We start from the raw sequence: 22,098 nt of genomic DNA, 5'->3' as shown, positions 1-22,098 counted from the left end.
GAAAGCCTCTGGTAACCCAAATCAACAAAAACGTTCTACCTATGACATTATTCACATTTACATACTATTATATATATTTAAAATATTTCATCTGAACTTTAATCCATTTTTGAAGTATTATCAGTCAAGTTTTTGATACAGTTCTAACGCTAGGATAATGAAGGCGGGGTTAACTTGCATATTTATGATGAAATAAATACCTAACCAATCAGAAATGAAACACTGAGTCACATGCACACATGTTCAACAGAACGTCTCCTGACATCTTAGCCAGCTCAGAGTTTAGACAAACAGCTCCGTCTGACACCCGGAGCCGAGCTCCTCTGCGGGCACATACTACACTTCAGCCTCCTCTGCTCCGGGCGTCCCATGGTCCTGATGCCCCGGAGACTACGGAGTGATAAAACTAATAAATGATAGAAGTCCTGATTCTGAAGTTCTTTGTGACTCAGCACTCAGAGACCATTTGAAATGAATAATTTTCAGATTCTAGAGTTTTTATGTCTTTAGATTCAGAGTCAGACGGCTCAAACTTGCAGGCTGTGAACTCTCTCTTGACCTGTCAATCAAAGAGTTAGGCCACGCCCACACATTTCTGAGAAATGTTCTGACCTGTAAAATAAGCTGTTTTTGAACAGAGTGTTTTCAGAGTTGTGGATGTTTATTTTCAGTCAGATTTTTGTTGAAGCTTCATTACACATTACATTTTGATATTCTATGTGAATTCTAAATATTCCATTTACGTTTCCAGACGCTTTAACATGACTTCTCTCACTTTGTGAGCTTTGGTTTTGCGTCATAACACTTAATTCCATCTTCCTTCTTACCTGCTCTTCCTGTGTGACTGAAGATAAACCAGTTACAAGGCTAATTATTTTAGATGAACTGTAACATAAGACGTTTCTATCACAGCCGATCATTCATGAAGCATTAAAATGTGAATCATGTGAAGGTTTCTGACACGGCTGATTCGTCTCCATCAGCATCCATTCTGTAATGAGCCGCTCAGAACACCATTCATCTCCACAACACGACTCCATTACAACATTCATTTATCCAAGTGGACATTATTACACTCTTCATTTGTCTAATATGGAGCTATTACAGCTGAAAGTCCTCTCTCCACCTGGGAACATTAAACCTGCTCCTCAGTCATTAGACTCCACTCTGCTGCTCTTTGGCTGATATTCAGACTCGGCAGGAAAGATGACGAGCCTGTCGTCTCTGATTTTAGTTTCAAACTCTTTCAGAACGACAGAGGAGAAATGGTGAAAGGCAAAAGTGTGAGCTCCAGTTCTGCTGTTTTTAACAACTCAACAGCTTTTCATTTGGAGAGATTATAATCCAGCTGTGTGGGATATTCTGATTCTGATCTCTACTCTCTTGACCTCTCTGCTGCGTTTTGTCCAACTATACTCATTCATTATCATGCTACGAGAGGAGACGCTCCTGCTCCAACCTGCTGCTGTTCTGTGTGAGACTGCAGCAGCAAGTCAAAGGCCTGTTTCCGCCGAGCTGACATTAAACCTGCAGCTCAGAGATAAAGCCGCTCTCCTCTTCAGCTGCTAAATGGAGTATATCCAGGCTGGAAAATGTGATGCTGCGGCTCAGTTACTTCTGGTATCCTGCTTTGATGAACCAGTAAATGCTGTATCACTCAGGATAAGTGTTGTGGTACCTATGTTAGAACATTTTCAGTATTCAGAGCCTCTGCAGAGATTAAAGGATGCTGTTGGAAAAATATGAGGTGGAGATTTTTAAGAGCTATGGGTGAAGACTTTGGTGAAGACTTTCAAATGCATCTCTTCAGAAAAGTACTGTATGTTACACAGCAGTTATCGTAGGATCATCTAAACGAGTAGCTTTGCATCTGTTTGATCGCTATGTGCATGCTGATATCTGCTGATTACTTTGGAAAAAAACACTGAATCAAAGAAAGAAAGAAAATAAAGCCCTAACCCTATATATTCTCTCTCTGCTTTGTGATTGGTTGACAGAGGTGTGTGACAGCTCGCTGGTGTCCAATCTGCCGCCATCATCCTTCAGAAGCTCCTCCCAGCTGTCCAGCAGTCACGCTCCAGGCTTCGCCAAACTCAACAGAAGAGACGGTAAGAAAGAGTTATGCTGCAAATGTAGCTGAATGAAGCTCCTTAAGTTCACAATGCTGGGCTCTGGCATTCATTCTGTGCCCATGTGTCTATTTATTGCACTGTGCATGTAAACCTGATGAGTTTGAGATGAGATTCTATCTTAAACCCCTCAGCTGGAGACTACAGGTGGATGCAGAGGAGGTGGTGGGGATGAAAGTATGAGCACAGGGCTCATGCAGGGCAGTAATGGCATTGAAAGAGCAGAAGGAGGGCTGGATATCTTGCAGCTTTATGAGACATGTAGGAGACAGAAGAGAGGAGACAGAATGAAGGAGATAAAAGAAAGGAGACTTGAGAGGACACAAAGCTAGGATAAATACAAGAAGACAGAGAGGGGACAGAAGGGATGAGACATGTTAACAGGACATACAGTAATATAAGGAAGGAGACATGTGAGGAGTCAAAAAGGAGGAGACGTGATGAGACAGATGGAAGGAGACATGTAAGAAGACAGAATGAATGAGACATATGAGGAGACCGAAAAGAGGAGACATGTTCGGAGACAGAAGGGAGGAGACATGTTAGAAGACAGAAGAGAGGAGACATGTGAGGAGACAAAAAGTAGGAGAAACATTAGGAACTGAGTTAGAAATTATAGTAGACATACAGTATGAGGAGACAGAAGAGAGGAGACATGTGAGGAGACATATAAGGTGACATTAGGAGAAAAAAGGGAAAAGGTGTGTTAAGAGACAGAAGGGAGGAGACATGTTAACAGGGCATAAAAGGAAGGAGACATGTGATGAGTCAAAAAGGAGGAGATATGTGATGAGACAGATGGAAGGAGACATGTAAGAAGATGGAAAGGAAGAGTGTGTGTTAGGAGACAGAGGGGAGGAGACAGAAGGGAGGATTCAGAGACATGAGCAGAGACAGACGAGAGGAGACATGTTTGGAGACAGAAGGGAGGAGACATGTTAACAGGACATAGAAGGCAGGAGACATGTGATGAGTCAAAAAGGAGGAGATATGTGATGAGACAGATGGAAGGAGACATGTAAGAAGATGGAAGGGAAGAGTGTGTGTTAGGAGACAGAAGGGAGGATTCAGAGACATGAGCAGACACAGACGAGAGGAGACATGTTTGGAGACAGAAGGGAGGAGACATGTTAGAAGACAGAAGGAGGAGACATGTTTGGAGACAGAAGGGAGGAGACATGTTAGAAGACAGATGGAAGGAGACATGTAAGAAGATGGAAGGGAAGAGTGTGTGTTAGGAGACAGAGGGGAGGAGACAGGAGGGAGGATTCAGAGACATGAGCAGAGACAGACGAGAGGAGACATGTTTGAAGACAGAAGGGAGGAGACATGTTAGAAGACAGAAGGGAGGAGACATGTTCGGAGACAGAAGGGAGGAGACATGTTAGAAGACAGAAGGGAGGAGACATGTTAGAAGACAGAAGGGAGGAGACATGTTCGGAGACAGAAGGGAGGAGACATGTTAGAAGACAGAAGGGAGGAGACATGTTCGGAGACAGAAGGGAGGAGACATGTTAGGAGACATGTTAGGAGACATGTGAGGAGACATGTTCGGAAACAGAAGGATGGAGTCATGTTAGAAGACAGAAGGGAGGAGACATGTTCTGAGAGAGAAGGGAGGAGACATGTTAGAAGAAAGAAGGAAAGGAGACATGTTCGGAGACAGAAGGGAGGAGACATGTTAGATGACAGAAGGAAGGAGACATGTTCGGAGACAGAAGAGAGGAGACATGTCAGAAGACAGAAGGGAGGAGACATGTTCGGAGACAGAAGGGAGGAGACATGTTCGGAGACAGAAGAGAGGAGACATGCTGGAGGACAGAAGGGAGGAGACATGTTTGGAGACAGAAGGGAGGACACATGTTAGAAGACAGAAGGGAGGACACATGTTAGAAGACAGAAGGGAGGAGACATGTTAGAAGACAGAAGGGAGGAGACATGCTAGAAGACAGAGGAGAGGAGACATGTGAGGAGACAAAAAGTAGGAGACACATTAGGAACTAACTTAGAAATTATAGTAGACATACAGTATGTGAGGAGACATATAAGGTGACATTAGGAGACAGAAGGGAAGAGGTGTGTTATGAGACAGAAGGGAGAAGACATGTTAACAGGACATAAAAGGAAGGAGACATGTGATGAGTCACAAAGGAGGAGATGTGTGATGAGACAGATGGAAGGAGACATGTAAGAAGATGGAAGGGAAGAGTGTGTGTTTGGAGACAGAAGGGAGGACTCTGAGACATGAGCAGAGACAGACGAGAGGAGACATGTTTGGAGACAGATGGAAGGAGATATGTGATTAGAAAGAAGGGAGGAAATAGAGGAGGAGACAGAAGGGAGGAGACATGTTCGGAGACAGAAGGGAGGAGACATGTTAGGAGACATGTGAGGAGACATGTGAGGAGACAGAAGGGAGGAGTCATGTAAGAAGACAGAAGGGAGGAGAGGTGAGGAGACAGAAGGGAGGAGACATGCTAGAAGACAAAGGAGAGGAGACATGTGAGGAGACAGAAGGAGGGAGACATGTGAGGAGACAGAAGGGAGGAGACATGCTAGAGGACAGAAGGGAGGAGACATGTTAGAAGACCGAAGGGAGGAGACATGTTCGGAGACAGAAGGGAGGAGACATGTTAGAAGACAGAAGGGAGGAGACATGTGAGGAGACAGAAGGGAGGAGACATGCTAGAAGACAGAGGAGAGGAGACATGTGAGGAGACAGAAGGGAGGAGACATGTTCGGAGACAGAAGGGAGGAGTCATGTTAGAAGACAGAAGGGAGGAGACATGCAAGAAGACAGAGGAGAGGAGACATGTGAGGAGACAAAAAGTAGGAGACACATTAGGAACTAAGTTAGAAATTATAGTAGACATACAGTATGAGGAGAAAGAAGAGAGGAGACATGTGAGGAGACATATAAGGTGACATTAGGAGAAAGAAGGGAAGAGGTGTGTTAAGAGACAGAAGGGAGAAGACATGTTAACAGGACATAAAAGGAAGGAGACATGTGATGAGTCACAAAGGAGGAGATATGTGATGAGACAGATGAAAGGAGACATGTAAGAAGATGGAAGGGAAGAGTGTGTGTTAGGAGACAGAAGGGAGGACTCTGAGACATGAGCAGAGACAGACGAGAGGAGACATGTTTGGAGACAGATGGAAGGAGATATGTGATTAGACAGAAGGGAGGAAATATAGGAGGAGACAGAAGAGAGGAGACATGTGAGGAGACATAAGGGAGAAGACATGTAAGGAGACAGTTTGGAGGAGACATGTGTGGAGACATAAGGGAGGAGACATGTCAGGAGACATGGGGAGACAGAATGCATTATGCATATGAGGAGACAGAACTGAGGATACATGTTAGGAGACAGAAGAGAGGAGACATGTGAGCAGACAGAAGGGAGGAGACATGTGAGGAGACAGAAGGGAGGAGACATGTGAGGAGACAGAAGGTAGGAGACATGTGAGGAGACAGAAGGTAGGAGACATGTGAGGAGACATACAACCAAAAATGATGGCTCTGATTGAAGGACAGCCATTCAGCACCAAAGGCGGTCCAGACTCTTTGTTTTTAAGCTTTCAGTCCAGCTTCGTGCTTCACCTTTCAAAGTTTGCACTTTGGATTCTTCACTAAGGGAAGTTCTTCATGTTTAAATATCTATCAGACATCAAGCTGGCAGAGATTCATGCTCCTGCTTCAGAGATCTATGAATGCACTAAATGTGGATAGAGGATAATCTAAACTGCCCTCTCCATCGTTTTGTCTCTGTGGTGTTTTTATAGAGGGGAGTGGAACTCGTGGTTTACTGAGATGTTGCTCTGCAGATTGGAGCTCAGTGCTTTAAAAGACTTTATTTAAGTACAGACCTCAAAGAGGGAAACAAAGCAGAAAAGCTAACTAACAGAGAAGTTTCCTCTGGATTCACAAAGACTGACAGATAACTCACCAGTGACTCGTTTAGAGCGAGACGGAGGATCAGAATAACTTGAAAGAGACAACAGAATAAAAGAGAGAACAAGCAATAGCTGCTTTGTCCCGGCTTTATTCTCTGTAGATGCTGTGAGTGTTGCCAGAAGGATAAATGTGAATGCTGTTTATTCATCCAACATAAAAAGCCTGCAGGGATCCCCGTGCTGGATGCTGATGTGAGGCTCTGACAAACTGAAGATCACGGTTTATTGTGCAGCTTTCTGCAGGGAGCGAGCTTCGCTGCTTTATCCTCACATCAAAGCTCAGAGTCAGCTGGGGGGGTGAGAGAGGTTTAATATGGATCTGAATGATACTCACCACCTGGAGATCTGTAGGAAGCCCGCAGAACACATCTCAGTGCTCGGTTTGATGGTCCAAACTTTATGAAAATGGTGCTTCTGCTGTGTGAAGCTGCTCGTCTGCTTTTGTACTTGGCTGATGTGCACGTGAACAGGGTTACAAAGTGCTCCTCAACATGCTGCATGCTATGAACTTCTGTTATCTCTTCAAAAGACAAGTCAAAGTACCATAGTGGAGATTTTGGTATTTTTGTGGTCTGAAGTGGTTTGAAGTGAGATTTGGAAGAATTCATGTGTGTCTATATTTGGTGGGTTGGTCAACTATTTTGCCCTTTTCCCACATATCCAAAAGTATCACTCAACACCTGATAGCATACCGATTTGTGTATTTGGGGGTTAAGTAATTAATTTGTATTAATTGTTTGTCACAACAGATGACACCACTTCTCAGTTATGAGCTGGCTTCACTGAGGCTGTCTCACTGCAGCTGTGCCCAGGGGTGAAAGATGGAGAGACAGTGAAAAAAGCTGCACAAAAGTGGTACAAGTTATCAAAAGGCAGCAGAAACCATAGACTATATAAAAATGGATGTAGTATCTGTGGCGTCACCCATCTGTTTCTGAAGAGGAGTTTTGAGGCCAATCGGCAGCGGCAGCCGTATTGGAAATGCTGAACTCAACCTAACTGCTGTCGAGCAAGTGTGACATAAGGAGGCGGGCTTTGAGCCTCCTAGCCAACAGCTGCAGTGTTCCCGCCTGTCAATCAAGTCAGCTGTGCCTCTCATTGGAAAACTCGTAATCTTAATATCTTCTTTGAATTGGTGTGTATGTGGTTTCTGATACTTCCGGGTGCCGGCCTCAAGCAGATCCGCGATCAACTGCAGTTTTTAGCACTTCTGCATGGGACTCATATTTTTAGACCGGATGTTGCCGCTCTGCAGAAACATTATACTGTATATGTGAAATATGCATGTGAAAAAATCTGAAAACTTGTTAGTATGTTACTGAAATAACTGATCAAAGGTATGCCCATCGCCAGATCCATCATTCATCCAACAGTCACAGGTGGTTTTATAAATGTTGGTATCAAAATACTGATAGCATAACTGTTTCATATACAGACATGATCACACTTTATTTGGTGTCCATAGTCTGTATAATTAATGGTCGTAGTATCCGTGACGTCACCCATCTGTTTCTGAAGCGCTGTTTTGAAGTCAATCGCCAGAGGGTGCCATATTGGAAATGCTAAACTCAACATAAAACGTCAGAGCAGCACAGTACAGAATTTGTCCCTGTGAGCCTCATTGTGTACTTGTTTGCATGTAAGGACGTGTCAAAAGATCATGGAAAGCCTCTTAGAGTTCAAAGTAGACAGCCTTTAGTTATTTGCTTGTCACTATAAGACAGTTTTAGCCTTAAAAACCACATCCGTGTTGGTTTCTCTCTTTAACCAGCAGTTTTTAGCACTTCAGCTTGGTTGTATCATTATTGCCAAATCAAATGGTTTTCTTTTTACAAATACGATTGGGTTCACACAAAGCCATTTTCCAGGAGCATCATATCTATCTTAAGATTAGTGTCGTCATATATTCAGGCCTACAGGGTAATTTGTGTTTTTCTGCATAAAAAGGTCAACTTTTTGTAGAGAATTTGTCCCTGTCCCCTGAGCCTCATTATGTACTTGTTTGCATGTAAGGAAGTGTCAAAAGATCATGGAAAGCATCTTAGAGTTCAAAGTAGATAGCCTTTAGTTATTTGCTTGTCACTATAAGACAGTTTTAGCCTTAAAAACCACATCCATGTTGGTTTCTCTCTTTAACCAGCAGTAATTGGTAGCTTGGATGTTTATGCCTCAAACTGCCTGTGAAAAGGTTCACCCGTCTCCCTCTCATTAATAATAATCATGTCAATATTAGAAAAGGCAGGGATCAGGAGTGGGAGTGTAATGAATCACTAAGCCACTGCTGATAGCATCATAAGCCATCACCTCGCTGCTGCGTTTCTCACATTTCGCGCTTGTTGTTCAGAGATTAGGAGAGCTGTTTGTGTGGCATATCCTCCCCAGCTGTATCAACGGTACAAAGCTGACACAACTCCAGCTGTTTGCTGAGGAAATCGATGAATAAATGAACGTCTCTTTCCATCCCCTGCTGCTGCTGTTAACTCACTGCCTCCTCCTGTCATTCTCAGGGGAGGTTTGCTTTTAGTTCATTTACTGGCTCAATGAAATGATTATAAAGCCTTAAGTCACCGCCTACCAGATAAATACAGGTGTCTTATACACAGCTTTGAGGATTCTAGACCTTCATCGATAAAGTTTAATCAGAATTCAATCCAGCTGAGTTTGATTTGCCAACAGGTGGATCTCTAGTGACTGGTTTGGTTTCTATTGAAGCTCTGCGGCTGTGTTTTGGCCTCAGGCACTTCATGAAACCAAAGCTGATGTTGTGTTTTACACCATTCAAGCCTGAAACACTGGAGGCTTTGTTCTGACCAGGCTTTAATAGTTATGAAGTTAAGTAGAATCCAAATAAGGGTTTTTGACGTGGGAAATAGATCGGCAGATTTGGTAAGTTGAAAGCTAAATTATATTACCTGACTGTGTAAAATACTTGATTCTGTTGGTCAAAACCTAAAAATAGTAATACACTCAATAGCAAAATCAATCAATCAGTCAATCTTTATATATACAGCACCAAATCACAACAGACCTTATCTGAAGACTTTTCAAACAGAGCAGGTCTAGACCGTACTCTATGTTCTATTATTAACAAAGACCCAACATCAAGACAGGATAAGATCCAGTCCCATCTTACAGACAGGACTCAGTCTGATCTCATCTTAATCCACCATGAGCAGAGCACTTTGCAGCATTTAGCAAGTTACAGTGGCAAGGACAAACTTCCTTTAACAGGCAGAAACCTCCAGCAGGACCAGACTCATGTTAGACACACATCTGCTGAGACCATGTTGGAGAGAGGGATAGTGGGAGATGAAGAGAGAAAGAGATGATAGTGGTGAAACGGATAGTTGTAGAAGCTGGAATCTGGCTCGTCCATAACAGCAGGCCATCTACAGCAGAGATCCAGAGGAACCCATGAGACAAGGAAGCTCAGGGACTCCAGAAAGATCTATGGTTAGTAACTTTGAAGGGACAGGCAGAGAGAGAGGAGAGAGGGAAAGACAGGATCCCAGTGTGGCAGTTCCCCTGGAAGTCTAAGCCTATAGCAGCATAACTAAGAGCTGGTCCAAGCCTGATCCAGTTCTAACTATAAGCTTTATCAAAAAGGAAAGTTTGAAGCCTACTCTTAAAAGTTGAGAGGGTGTCTGCCTCATTGCCGCAGCATTTAGCAAGTTACAGGGCAAGGACAAACTTCCTTTAACAGGCAGAAACCTCCAGCAGGACCAGACTCATGTTAGACACACATCTGCTGAGACCGTGTTGGAGAGAGAGATTGAGGAAGATGAAGAGGGGTGCCTAGGACAACCGATCATATACAGTACATCACATCAAATCAATCTAAGGGAAGGAGTCTGGCACATTTCACCTCTGCCTATTGACACTGTGGCAAACAACATTAGATTCATTAGCATCCGTGTATTCTTTGGTTGCAGACCAGGAGGCTATATCTAGCTATGAAGTATACCTATTGACCCTACCTCTCCCATGCATGTAGTCTGTCTTCGGGTAGATCTGGCCCCTTTGTGTAGCTATAAATACAGTAAGTCTCCTCTGTTCAGGCCTGTGCTTTGCTTTACAGATTAGACCACGCTGAACCGACAGCTGAGATGTCAACAATCTCTCTTTGAGGTGATATTCGGCACATTGTTTTATCTCACACAGCTTAGCAGTGATACATGGACTAAGGCATGCATGGAGATACAGACATTCTGTCTTTATACACTACACTCTTTTTAAAAGGTGGCAGTCGGGTTTTTGTGCATGCACATCATTTTCAAAGCGAGGTCCAGAATTGTTCTGAAAGACTCTGGCAGGCAGCTGATTGGATGAATGTCTCTTTCACAAAGGACCTGCAGGATGAATGAGTCACTATTTTGGGCTCCCTGCTGCACTGTTTTGATCCTGATTCTGGGTTATTTCTTCATTTTGATTTTCCAGTTTTGCTTTTGATCTTTCATCTCTACCTTCACCTCCTTTTTCTTTCCCTCCTTGCTTTAGATTAAGCTCTTTTAAATTATTCTTTTGCATTCCTTCTGCAGTCACATGCTCACTTTTAATTTATCCAGCTGTGCCTTCTTGCCAAATGTTAATAGCACTCTTCGTATTTTCTTTTCTTTGGAAACACGAACAATTATCAGTTTTGCTGCTGCAATTAGGCTGAAATAGACTTTATAATTGTACCACAGTAATCACTTTCTAAATGAGTGGGATGTGAAGGCGGTTTAATTGGACCCTGCTCTGGTTGTGTGTATGGATTACCAACTAATCAAGTATTGATTTACATGTGCACACTGTGTGTACTGTACTCTAAAGTTGTGTTGTTACACTTGAAAATTAAGTGTTGTACTTCGCCTGTAGGAGACATCCAATGTTTTTCAGCCTCCTGCTGCACCGGCCCATTAGGACTCTGACATGTTATCAGGCTGCTGAAATTACCAGCCAGACTTGTTATTCTCATGCAAATTATTAGCTCTCACTCCGGGCCCAAATGAACAGTCTGTCTGTTACCTCCATCTCCCTCCTTCCTTTCAGCGACCTGTCTATGCACAGCTCAGCCCGTTTACTTTCCTTCCTGCTGCTTTTTTCCTCTGCCTGTCCGGCCCTTTCCGTTCCGCTTGACTCTCCCTGCCTGTGCTCTTGTCTCTCCACTGGACCTGTCAGGTGGAATATCGGTGCATTATTAATGATTCAGCAGTCCTTTCTTCACATATCTGTCCATCTGTTCTTTATGGTGTAGCTGCTGTCCAGAGCGGACTCACGTCAAGCTTGGTTTGTCTTCAACAGTGAAGCAGAGGGAGATCTGTGCAGGCTGACCGGCTCTCATCCTCACCTGTTATACAAGCTCTACTGCTCTAATAACAAGAGAGAGACAAATTGAGTTGGTGTCAGGTGTCAGAGCCCTTACAGCTGAAGTGGATCCCTGAAGTATGGGGGATGAAGTGAGTGGTAAGCCCATCAAAGGTTAGGTTTTTGTTTTATGCCTCAGAATCAGCCGTTAGCTTCTGGAAACAAAATGAAAGTAGTGCCTAGACATATATTGCCATTATTGTGTAGGTTGTCAAAGCAAGCACGTCACAAGAGACTAGCCTGGGAGATTTCTGTGAAGGTTCTCAGTCATCCAGGTCATCCAGGTCATTATAATTCAAAGCTTGACACAAGGTCTCTAATCTGCTGCAGTCCGTCTCCAAGCTCTCTCATCCGTCAACACCCACCAGCTGCGTTTGCATGGACAGAATATTCTCCTCCTCTCCTCATCCATGTTGTCTTTCTGGTCCTCTGAAAACCTCTGACCTGTTGACTCCAGGCCTGGCTCCGCTCATCATGACGGTTTGTTGTTGTAGTTAAGTGAAATACGATCTGGTGATAACACAGAGTGTTTTATTCTGAAAATTAACCGGATGTTTTCATTTTGTTTTGGTGCCTGACTTCCTGTCCCGCTCCATCTGCTCTGTTGAGATTGATGCGTCGCGCTCCAGCATCCGGCAAAAATAGAAGTCTTGTGTATCTGATCTTGAGGGCTCCGTCCTGCTAGATCAGAATCGCAGCCGGAACGCATTGGAGCGGATCCAGTGGAAGTTAACACATTGACAAGTATAGAAACCTATCAGATCTGGTGCTGTGATGGATCCGTGACAGACCAGGTGGAATTTGGCAGTCAGGGTCATCTGTATGCTAATGTTTATCACATGGAGTTGTTAGCAGAGTCGTTGGCAAAGTTCCTGGAATCGTTAAGGTCTTGGGCCATAAGTGGGTTGTTGGGGTCACAGGGTCCTCGGTGAGTGAGGCCTTACTTGTTTGGATCGAGAATTCAAAGTATCTTATATATTGGAGATAAGTGCTGTCTCAGGCCACCACCTCTGTCAAGGGAAGGTCGTACAAGCTGAACATAGATGTCTTCCTTGACACCTCTTTAGAACCAGAATCTGAATTTTGCCGGCCTCAAAAGAGCTTGTCATTGAGATGTTAATTTACAGGATGATACTTTGTTATCTGCATCTCAACTTAAAGCGAAGTTGGTTCCTGTAGTCTGCTCATTTCTTGGCTGTCTTTTCATGCTCTCACACCAGCTGAAGAGTTTTCTTTCCTGGGAGACAAACCCTGCAGCCTGTGCACTCCCAAAGCAGAGATACTCAGTCAGCCATTTTTTCTTCCACCTAACATGAAGTATCACATCTGGTGTTAATCACCAGCTTTAAAATCAACATTTGTAATGCAGTTTGGAGCAGAAAACAGAAAATATCCACTCGTAGGCTCAACCCTTCATTGATGCCAAAATCACAGTGAAGAGGTGAGTGTGATCTGAATAATCACGACTATTAGAGCGATAGATTTGATGAACACCCCCATCTCCATCTCTAATGATAACAGGTAGTGCTGGGCGATAATTCGATAACGATAATTATCGTGATATATTTTTTCTCTATATAAATATAAAACATGTTCGATAAAAATTTGATATAAATAAACCCGTTACTTACACCCCCACTTAAAATGGAGGGGGTCACTAATGAGCCTTAAACGCTAGTTGCCACCCAACATTTGACAGAACAAGAAGACAGCATTGAACAGCCAATCATGTTGCAGGGTTGGAGGTAGGCGGGGCTTAAAGACGTTTGGAACGGAATGTGAACACAGCTGAAATTTACCAGCTCAAAGCAGAGTAGTTAGTCTGACACTGTGTTAACTCTGAGTTAACTATCAACTTAATACACTTCATTAAATATACTTTCAGGATGTGGGTAAAGGAAGAGCACAAAGACAACTTCTGCTGCTTATTTCCAACACGTTTAATGTCCACCGCGAACGTAGGACAACTGAACACTGAATGATCGTGATGCATTCACTGCACTGTGGGAAACAACATCACTCTGCCCGTAACCTTTAGTAACCTTAAAGTGGAGAGCACAACTCAAAACAATGCTCTATAAACTGATACACAGTAAACAATTTGACATATATTTGTTGTAAATTTAAATCAAATTATGGAAATTATCTCAATCTGAGAAAAATAAGAATCTACAAACTAAAACTTCACAGAAATCTAATTTTACACAAAAGACCTGTTTCCTGTAAGCACCATCAGAAATGATGGATTCAAGAAGTTCATCAGAAAACTAGATACAGATACAAACTAACAAATTGTCTGGTTTCTTCAACTTTCACTGGACCAAAAATCTGACTTTACATTTAAATGAAATATTGATTTCATATTTATTGGGATAATTATCGATATTGACTGGTATGAAATATTTTAAAGTGATAACATAATTTTCAATATTGCCTAACACTAATTGCAGGACAGTAAACAAACAAAGCAGGATGCAACGCTAAAACTAACTGATCTGGGGCGGGTCTGGTAGTGAAAAGACTTCCACGAAGGCTGCTCTCATGCATCCTCCTTCATCGTTTCTCTGATTCCCATCCTCTCTCTCCCCACCACCAAGACTTTGCAGCTTTATCAGCTGTAGTCAATATCTTCAGTAACCTCCCAATCACCCCCATTCTTCACAATTTTTGATCAGCTCCATCATCTTATCAGCCTCAGATGAAATCAGCCAACACCTCCACCACCAGTGTCTAAACGCCATGGTGGGATAGATTTTGTGTACAGCAGACACCCTTCGATCACTCTACATCCCCTCAAGTGCTAAAGAAACTCTGACAATAAATCAATCATCTTCATAAAATAAATACTTATCTTTAATTCATAAACTTGTCTCCTACTATATTTAACAGTTTTCATGCAAAGCAGGGAGGAAATATAAATCTTACAGATCTTCGTTCTTACGAGGCAAAACAGGCGTACATGAATTTGGCAGAGCTTTTGCAAACAGGTCAATTATATCTGTTTTAATCATTGAATGGATGTAGACAGGCAGAGAACAGCTGTTAGAACAATGTTATAAAGGTTTCCTTTCCTTCTCCATCTCCGTCTCCGTCTCCTAAACTCCAACCCCTTCCTCCCATGTGTCAAAGGAGACCAATTATACTCCTAATCGTCTCTCAGTATGTCAGTCTGGGACACCTTTACAGTAGCTTTGAAAAACTCCTTCATTTCAGCTCGTTTCAGCCTCTTCCTGTAAGACTTCACTTTGGTTGCTTTTCCAGTGATATGAAGTTAGACAGAGCTTGTGGGTGTTACTTTTCACACAGCTTTGTAGTCATGAAACTACCCTGAAGTTATGCGTTTATAGAAAACTTCTGAGACTAGCCGTTATAACTATTCGCAGTATTGTTTGGTGCCTTCCTCAAGGACACCTCAGCAGCGCCCGCCTCTCCTGCTACCAGCCCAATTTCCAGACTTTGGTTTGCAAGCAGAGTTTCCTAAAGACTAAGCTACAGCCGCCCCACAGCCCCATTATGATTTAATATGTACCTGAATCATTCATTTTGCCCCTTATATAAACATGTATTATTACACTTATCTGGATGCACGACTGTCTTATTAACCCTGAACCTACACGGCAATTGTGCGGGACTAAATATTCAAAAAAATGATTGAAATGTAGCGTCTGATTTCCCCACGACCACACACTCATTGTCCTGTATCAATAAGTATGTCTTTTACATATAAGGGGAAGGTATGAAGTCTTGAGCTTAAAGTGGGTCGTACCAACGGCACTAACATGTGGATTAGTACAAGAACTCCAAACTGAAGAATCAAGCTCTCAGGGGTATCTTTGTCACCACTGTTGGCTGGATCTATAAGGTTATTTTTCAGATTCTGCATCCCAGCCTTTGTGTACCCTGCTGCAGCTGTCACATTTCAAGATGCAGGCTTCAGGGAAGAGGACCCAAGTGCAGACACACCAGCAGAGCGGGTTGAATTAAAGGTCAGCAAGTTATGCTTGACAACTTGAAGACAGTGTGAAAAAGGCAAACAGAGTCTGACAGGGTTAAGAGCTGGAAGGCCGGTCACAGATAGGCAGAAGGTCTGAAAACACAGTTGGTGGAAACAGGAAGCCGACAGGACACTATAGAGAAACGGCTTAATATGACGGCAGCAAACTTTGCTGTAGAGGAGAAATGGGAGGTGTGAAGTGCGATATATACAGGGGCTTTATGAGGCAACAAGGCACATAAGGAAATCATGGACAGGTGTGAAGGGAAGCAGTTAAAAGGGGTAAGACTGGAAAATTGGAGGGGATGTGTTGGACAGGATAAGATAGAAACAGCTTGCATAGAAACAGCAATGTCATTATGGAAGCAGCATCTGTTTATATGGCATCATTCTGAAAGCATGAATCCAAACGCAGACTTTTTCCTACAGTTCAGAGAGACATGTGAGTATATCAACGGTTTTGCTTCATCACATTTAAGTTTAGGAACAGTCCGACCAATATTTTTTAAATATTGTGAAAGATGTGAAACAAGCACAACCAACAAATCAGATATTTGTGAACAGATGAAAAGATGCATAGTTGGTCTTATAATACTTGGCAGTCTTCAATGTATTGCTGTCAGTATTTTGCCGTGTTTCATATGTTTTTATGTATAAATCACTCCGAACAGATCACCCCTGTGTCAGATTTAACAATTCTACGACCCAAAAACAGACAGAGGGAACAGTTCAATAGATGTATTTTTAAAGCAAAGTTGGCTGTGGGGTTTGAAGCTGGGAAGGAACAGATGATCTAGCTGCTGGGCAGGTTGAGGCAAACAGATGAAATTCCTGGAAGATCTGAAGACAACAAGACACACTAGTGAGGAGACACAATTGAAACACCAGGAATGAGGAAGCAGCCATGACACCCTGGTGTTTGATGTTGTAGATGACAGGCAGGGTGAGTGGAAAGGATAGACAAGCATGCAGGGTTTTGATTTCTCAGATTAAGTTAATTAATTCATGCCAACTACAAGAAAGAACACAAACATCTATTTAGTATGTTATTAAGGTCCTCCTTCAAACTCCCTGAAAAAAACAGATTATAACATTTTCCTGACAGCCCAGCTCGGTCTCAGCAGATGTGTGTCTAACATGAGTCTGGTCCTGCTGAAGGTTTCTGCCTGTTAAAGGAAGTTTGTCCTTGCCACTGTAACTTGCTAAATGCTGCAAAGTGCTCTGCTCATGGTGGATTAAGATGAGATCAGACTGAGATCAGACTAAGCCCTGTCTGTAAAATGGGACTGGATCTTATCCTGTCTTGATGTTGGGTCTTTGTTAATAATAGAACATAGAGTACGGTCTAGACCTGCTCTGTTTGGAAAAGCAGCTTAAGATAACGCTTGTTGTGATTTGGTGCTTTATAAATAAAGATTGATTGATTGATTGATTGATTGATTGATTGATTGATTGATTGATTGATTGATTGATTGCCTTCTACTCATGATCAATAAACAATAAACACAGACCAACCAGTTTTCAGTTTCCCCCTAACTGTTATACCCTGTTACCTGCTCTCTTGAACCAATCAGGGAGTAGCTCTATGATTGGTGGTATCTTGACTTAGGTGTGGCCAAGCTTCCTTAATGAAATGCACATTGAAGGTTTTGAAAAGCTTGAGCAGATGCAGGTGCAAATCAGTAAATGAGAGTATCATAAGTGCAGAAATTAATTGCAGATTTGGTGATCCTCTCTCCAAGGGAATTTAAGTAAATAGGAAATGACAGTGGGCCAAGAACTGAACCTTGTGGGACGCCTTGAGCATCACTCACACAGTTGTATGTAACATAATATTGTGGTTGTGATTGGTGTGTGGGGATCAGATTTGCTGTGTAGGAATAAAAATATAGGATGTCTTTCCCACTGGCGGTTGTTTCACTCCTCCTTGATCTGTAAACAAACAGCATAAGAGAGACCACGTTTCTAAATGGCCAGCAGAGCAGCGATGTCTTAAAGTTTATACTATGTTTCTCAGTGGATGGCCAGAGTTGCTACCTTTACAGGCGCTGGAGGAGAAAGTAGCACGGAGATCTCTTTGATTTAAGGTGACAGCTGTAACAGAAAGTGTTCAGACTGTCAGCCATCAGTTCACTTCTGTTTCAATTATATCTGACAGGATGGACACAATCAGTCTTTCTAACACCTCTCAGTCTCCGAGTCATGTCCATCTGATCTCTTCCTCTTTCCCTCTGCAGTGTAATCCTCACAAGGAAAGGTCAGAGTGTCTGCTCTTTTTTGTTCTTCTGTCACTGGACACGTCTGTTAGTCAAGTGCTTATTAGCTTTGGCCTTTAGCTCTAGAAAGATCAGGCTCCCGCAGCCAGCAGACCGACACTGATTCATTTTCACTGCTGAGCTTTCTCGACCTGCCAAAACACATTTTTCAGACACATTTTTTGACTAGTAGCAAAATTTGACTGCCCTTCCCAGACATTGACAGAATCTGGCATTACTTCAACCCAGAAATCAAGAACTGAGAAAGATTTAACTGCAAAGTCAAAATATAACTGTGCAACAAGGCTGGCCTTCTGCTGCTCTGATGAAAAGGACCAGATATTTTAACCTGATATATAAAATGGTCTCTTTTCAGTTTTGGACTACTCACATAAAAGAACCTCATGATACATAAGATAAAAAGGAAGCATATGACATGACATTTGTCATCTCGCAAATCATTTAGCGTGTTTGCCTTCATGAATATGCAGAACACATGTAGATCATCAGGACGCGCAAAATACTGGGAGGAGGAGATGCAAATGTAATCATTTAGCACACACAATTTGATTTATCAAACCCTGAAGCAGATAGCGAGCACTGTATTTGCGTCTATATTTAGCACGTTTGTGAGGCAGGTGCAAACTGGCACAGCATTACGCACACATGGCTGCGGTCACTGTAAAGCTCATCATAACATCACTTTACAACATGCCTGCAAAAGCTGGGCTTACAAGCATTACTACATGTTTTAGTCAATCAAACCAAGAGAACAAAATAATAAATAAATAAATAAAACAACACAAATTCAAAGCAGTTCAGCACCACGGATAGCGACCGCATCATTCTGACACCCATTTTAACTTTTTCATATAATGAGAGCACAGTAGGTCACTGTATCAACAGATATAAAGTTTAGTCAAATTGGCACAGCGGCTCACATGTTCAGATACAAACAAAAAACTAATATGAAGTACTCGGCCTACTCACCACTGTCTGGACGAGCCTTAAGCTCCGCGGACTTGTCCACGATGCACTGTATGTCCATTTTCTTTGATCTGTCATTCTCAATAGATAACATGACATGTCCACTCAGTCTATTCTGTCCCATCGTGCTCATCAAGGGGTTTTTAGTTAGTTTTAACTTGGAGAATGAGCGCTCACTAAGGCAGCTCTGCAGCTCTTGGGGTGAATTGACTCAAACATGTTCCCAGTTCCATTTAAGCTGGTGAATCTTTGGGACAGTTGCTGGATGATGATATCGGGCATTAAAAACGTTCACCTGAAAGTTGCTCTCTGCGTCAGTGAGGCGACTGTCTTCATCCAAATGACGCCTAACTTTTCAAATCGCTCTCTAAACTCCATCAAAACACTGATTGTGTTTTGGAGTAGAGTAGATGCGTTTATTTCATCTGCAGATCTTCTGTTTTTTCTCACATCCTTCACCTTTTCACAGATGGCCTCCCAAATCGCGTTTCTAATGCTGAGATGTCTCTGCTCGTTTATTTCCCTCCTCAACAAAGACCTCCAACTCCATGGCTTCAAACTTCATTTATACATTTTAACTCTCCATGGTGACAGCCGATAGCACACACAAAATCCACGTAAAATAGGGCGGCCCGCACCACTTTTGCACTTGTTATCATTTGCGCACGCAGTCTTAGTAGATCACCCGCAACACGCCCAGAAATAACACGTGCAAAATTATTATTTGCACACGCAAATTAGCGCTCGTTATTTGGGATCTTAGTAGATCAGGCCCTTACTGTATTCCCCATTCCTATTTGCTTCAAGAGGTTGCATATTTGTTTTCCCTGTCAAAGCCAACACGTTGCATGTTGCTCCAGTAGAAAAAACTTTTGAATCAGGATCATGAGGTTATGAAACTTTGCCCAATTTATGAGAAGTCTTGGTTAAAGGCTGATGGCCATGTCTCTCGGAGTATCTTGAAGTACATCCTGTAGAGTAAGTTCCAGAGCTGATAATAAAGAGCCAGCTTGCGCCTTTATTACAGAGGTTGAAGCTTTTGCCTTTATCCTTCGACATAAATCAACCGAGGCCCTTTCATGAATGATGTCAAGCCCTATAAAAAGTTTGTCTTGTCATCTTTCCTGCTTTTGATTTTTATGGGAAAAGATTTTAAAAAGCATCTAATTTCCAATGTTTAAACAGAAATTATAATTCTGACTATCCAACTAGTCCACAGGTAGGAAAACCCTCAGGGAACACTCAAGATTGAGCACAATTTATTTCGCAAAGCTGAACACAACATCACAGAGTGACATAGACGACCTGTTGCTGTGGACTTGCCAGACTCCAGCTGCTACAACTACTACTATCCGTCTCACCACCGTCTAACATGAGTCTGGTCCTGCTGGAGGTTTCTGCCTGTTAAAGGAAGTTTGTCCTTGCCACTGTAACTTGCTAAACGCTGCAAAGTGCTCTGCTCATGGTGGATTAAGATAAGATCAGACTGAGTCCTGTCTATAAGATGGGACTGGATCTGATCCTGTCTTGATGTTGGGTCTTTGTTATAATAGAACATAGAGTACGGTCTAGACCTGCTCTGTTTGGAAAGAGTCTTCAGATAACATTTGTTGGGATTTGGCGCTATATAAGCAAAGATTGATTGATTGATTGAGTGTGCAGGTAGCAAAGTGTGGCTGATAATAGCAGAGCTAGCACCACAAGCCTCAGGTCTGCCTTGCTTTGTCTTAATTTTTCAGATTAAAATACTGCCAAACTGTGAAAACCAAACCGTCCATATCTGTAGCAGCTGTTTTAGTTCTTTATAAAATTGCCCTAACAATGCTTTCCTGTCATTCATCCCGTCAAAACCTGCCCCACTTTGGATAAATTACTCTGGTTTGGCTTGACCTGAATCAAGTTGGAGGGAAGTGTGTCTGAACCAGGCGTATCTACCAGAGAAATTAAAATATGACCCTTCAGACTCATCTGTTTGCGAAGCGAGGTGTCCTCCAGCAGGGCTGCAGCTAGTGGCAGCCAAACATCGTTGTAATACTTTGGGCCTGAAGGAAGGTCAAATTGAGCGTAAGATTAGCAGCCTGTAAAGTATCATGGAAGTATGTTGTGAAGCTTGGTGGGGAAGAATCTGAGCTTGAAGGTTGTATTTATAAATATGGAGAGCACACCTTCATCTCGTCCCACTGTGAAAACATGAAGCCAAATACCACCACAATGGGCACTGATTGTCATGATACTTGACTGACAATGTCTAGCTGTCACAAAGTTTCAACACTTCCCCGTGGTTCCTGCTTGTTTAGTCAATATGACCTTAGAAATAAAGCCAAGTGCCAAACCTGACACCCCAGCATGAAGATGTCTAAGAACTACAGTCATGGAGGGAAGTATTGGCACCCCTGGAGTTTTTCAGAAAATACGCCATTTCTCCCTGAAATTGTTGCAATTACAAATGTTTTTGTTGTACACGTTTATTGCATTTATGTGCTTTGTAGCAACACAAAAAAACAGAAGAAAAAAGGCAAAATTGACAAAATTCTAAATTTGTGTGGAAGTTGACTGAGGATGTTTATCCACCAGTCGAACTATCCTGCATTACATTCTTTTGTCAATTTTTCTCTTCCGTCCATGTCCAGGGAGATTAGCCACAGTTCCATGGGTTCGAAATTTCTTGATTCTATTGTGCACAGTGGACAAAGGAATGGGAAGATCTCTGGAGATGGTCTTGTAACCTTGAGATTGTTCATATTTTTCCACAATTTTGCTTCTTAAGTCCTCAGATAATTCTCGGCTCTTCTTTTTCTTCTCCATGCTTGGTATGACACACACAGGCACACAACACAAAGGTTGGTTGGACTTATATACATTCTAACTGACTTCAGGTGTGATTTCTATATTGCCAGCACCTGTTACCTGCCACATGTGAGTTTGAATGAGAATCACATGCTGGAAAGAAAATGATTTACCCACAGTTTTAAAAGGGTGCCAATAATTTTTTCCAGCTAGTTTTTTTTATCTTTGTGTAAAATTATGTCAATTTTGGCTTTTTTCTTCTGTTTTTTTGTATTGCTCCAAAGCACATAAATGCAATAAACGTGTACGACAAAAACATTTGTAATTACAACAATTTCTGGGAGAAATGGTGAAATTCCAGGGTTGCCAATACTTTTGTCCATGACTGTACTTCTATTAATGATGGCTGTGTTTGTTAAAGTGTCTTCATAGGCCTGCAGGCACCACATGGCCTTCATTTATGACTAAACAGCTCAGTGCCGTCTTCCTCAGGCTTTGAATACTTTGTGTTTGTCGCTCGGTTTCAAAGTGCTTCCTGCTGCCGTAACAGAAAAGCAGACAGCTGGAACAAGTGACATTATCCTGTTTGTTCTTTAATGATTTCCTCGAGCTCTTCAACTCCCAGTGTTTGTATTTGTACAGC

General features: G+C 42.4%; 1 protein-coding gene across 1 annotated transcript in view; it reads left to right on the top strand.

The window, feature by feature from the left end:
• LOC117826857 (contactin-associated protein-like 4) overlaps positions 1 to 22,098 on the top strand; it is a 176,865-nt gene that overhangs the window by 51,169 nt on the left and 103,598 nt on the right. The window contains exon 2 of the mRNA XM_034703237.1: positions 1,998 to 2,108. Within this exon, the coding sequence (XP_034559128.1) occupies positions 1,998 to 2,108 (111 nt within the window). The remainder of the gene's footprint in view (positions 1 to 1,997; positions 2,109 to 22,098) is intronic.

Source organism: Notolabrus celidotus, chromosome 15 (genome assembly GCF_009762535.1).
Source record: "Notolabrus celidotus isolate fNotCel1 chromosome 15, fNotCel1.pri, whole genome shotgun sequence".
In the NCBI taxonomy this organism is placed as follows: Eukaryota; Metazoa; Chordata; class Actinopteri; order Labriformes; family Labridae; genus Notolabrus; species Notolabrus celidotus.
Note: the sequence above shows the minus strand (reverse complement) of the source record. Positions and strands in the feature narration are given on the sequence as shown.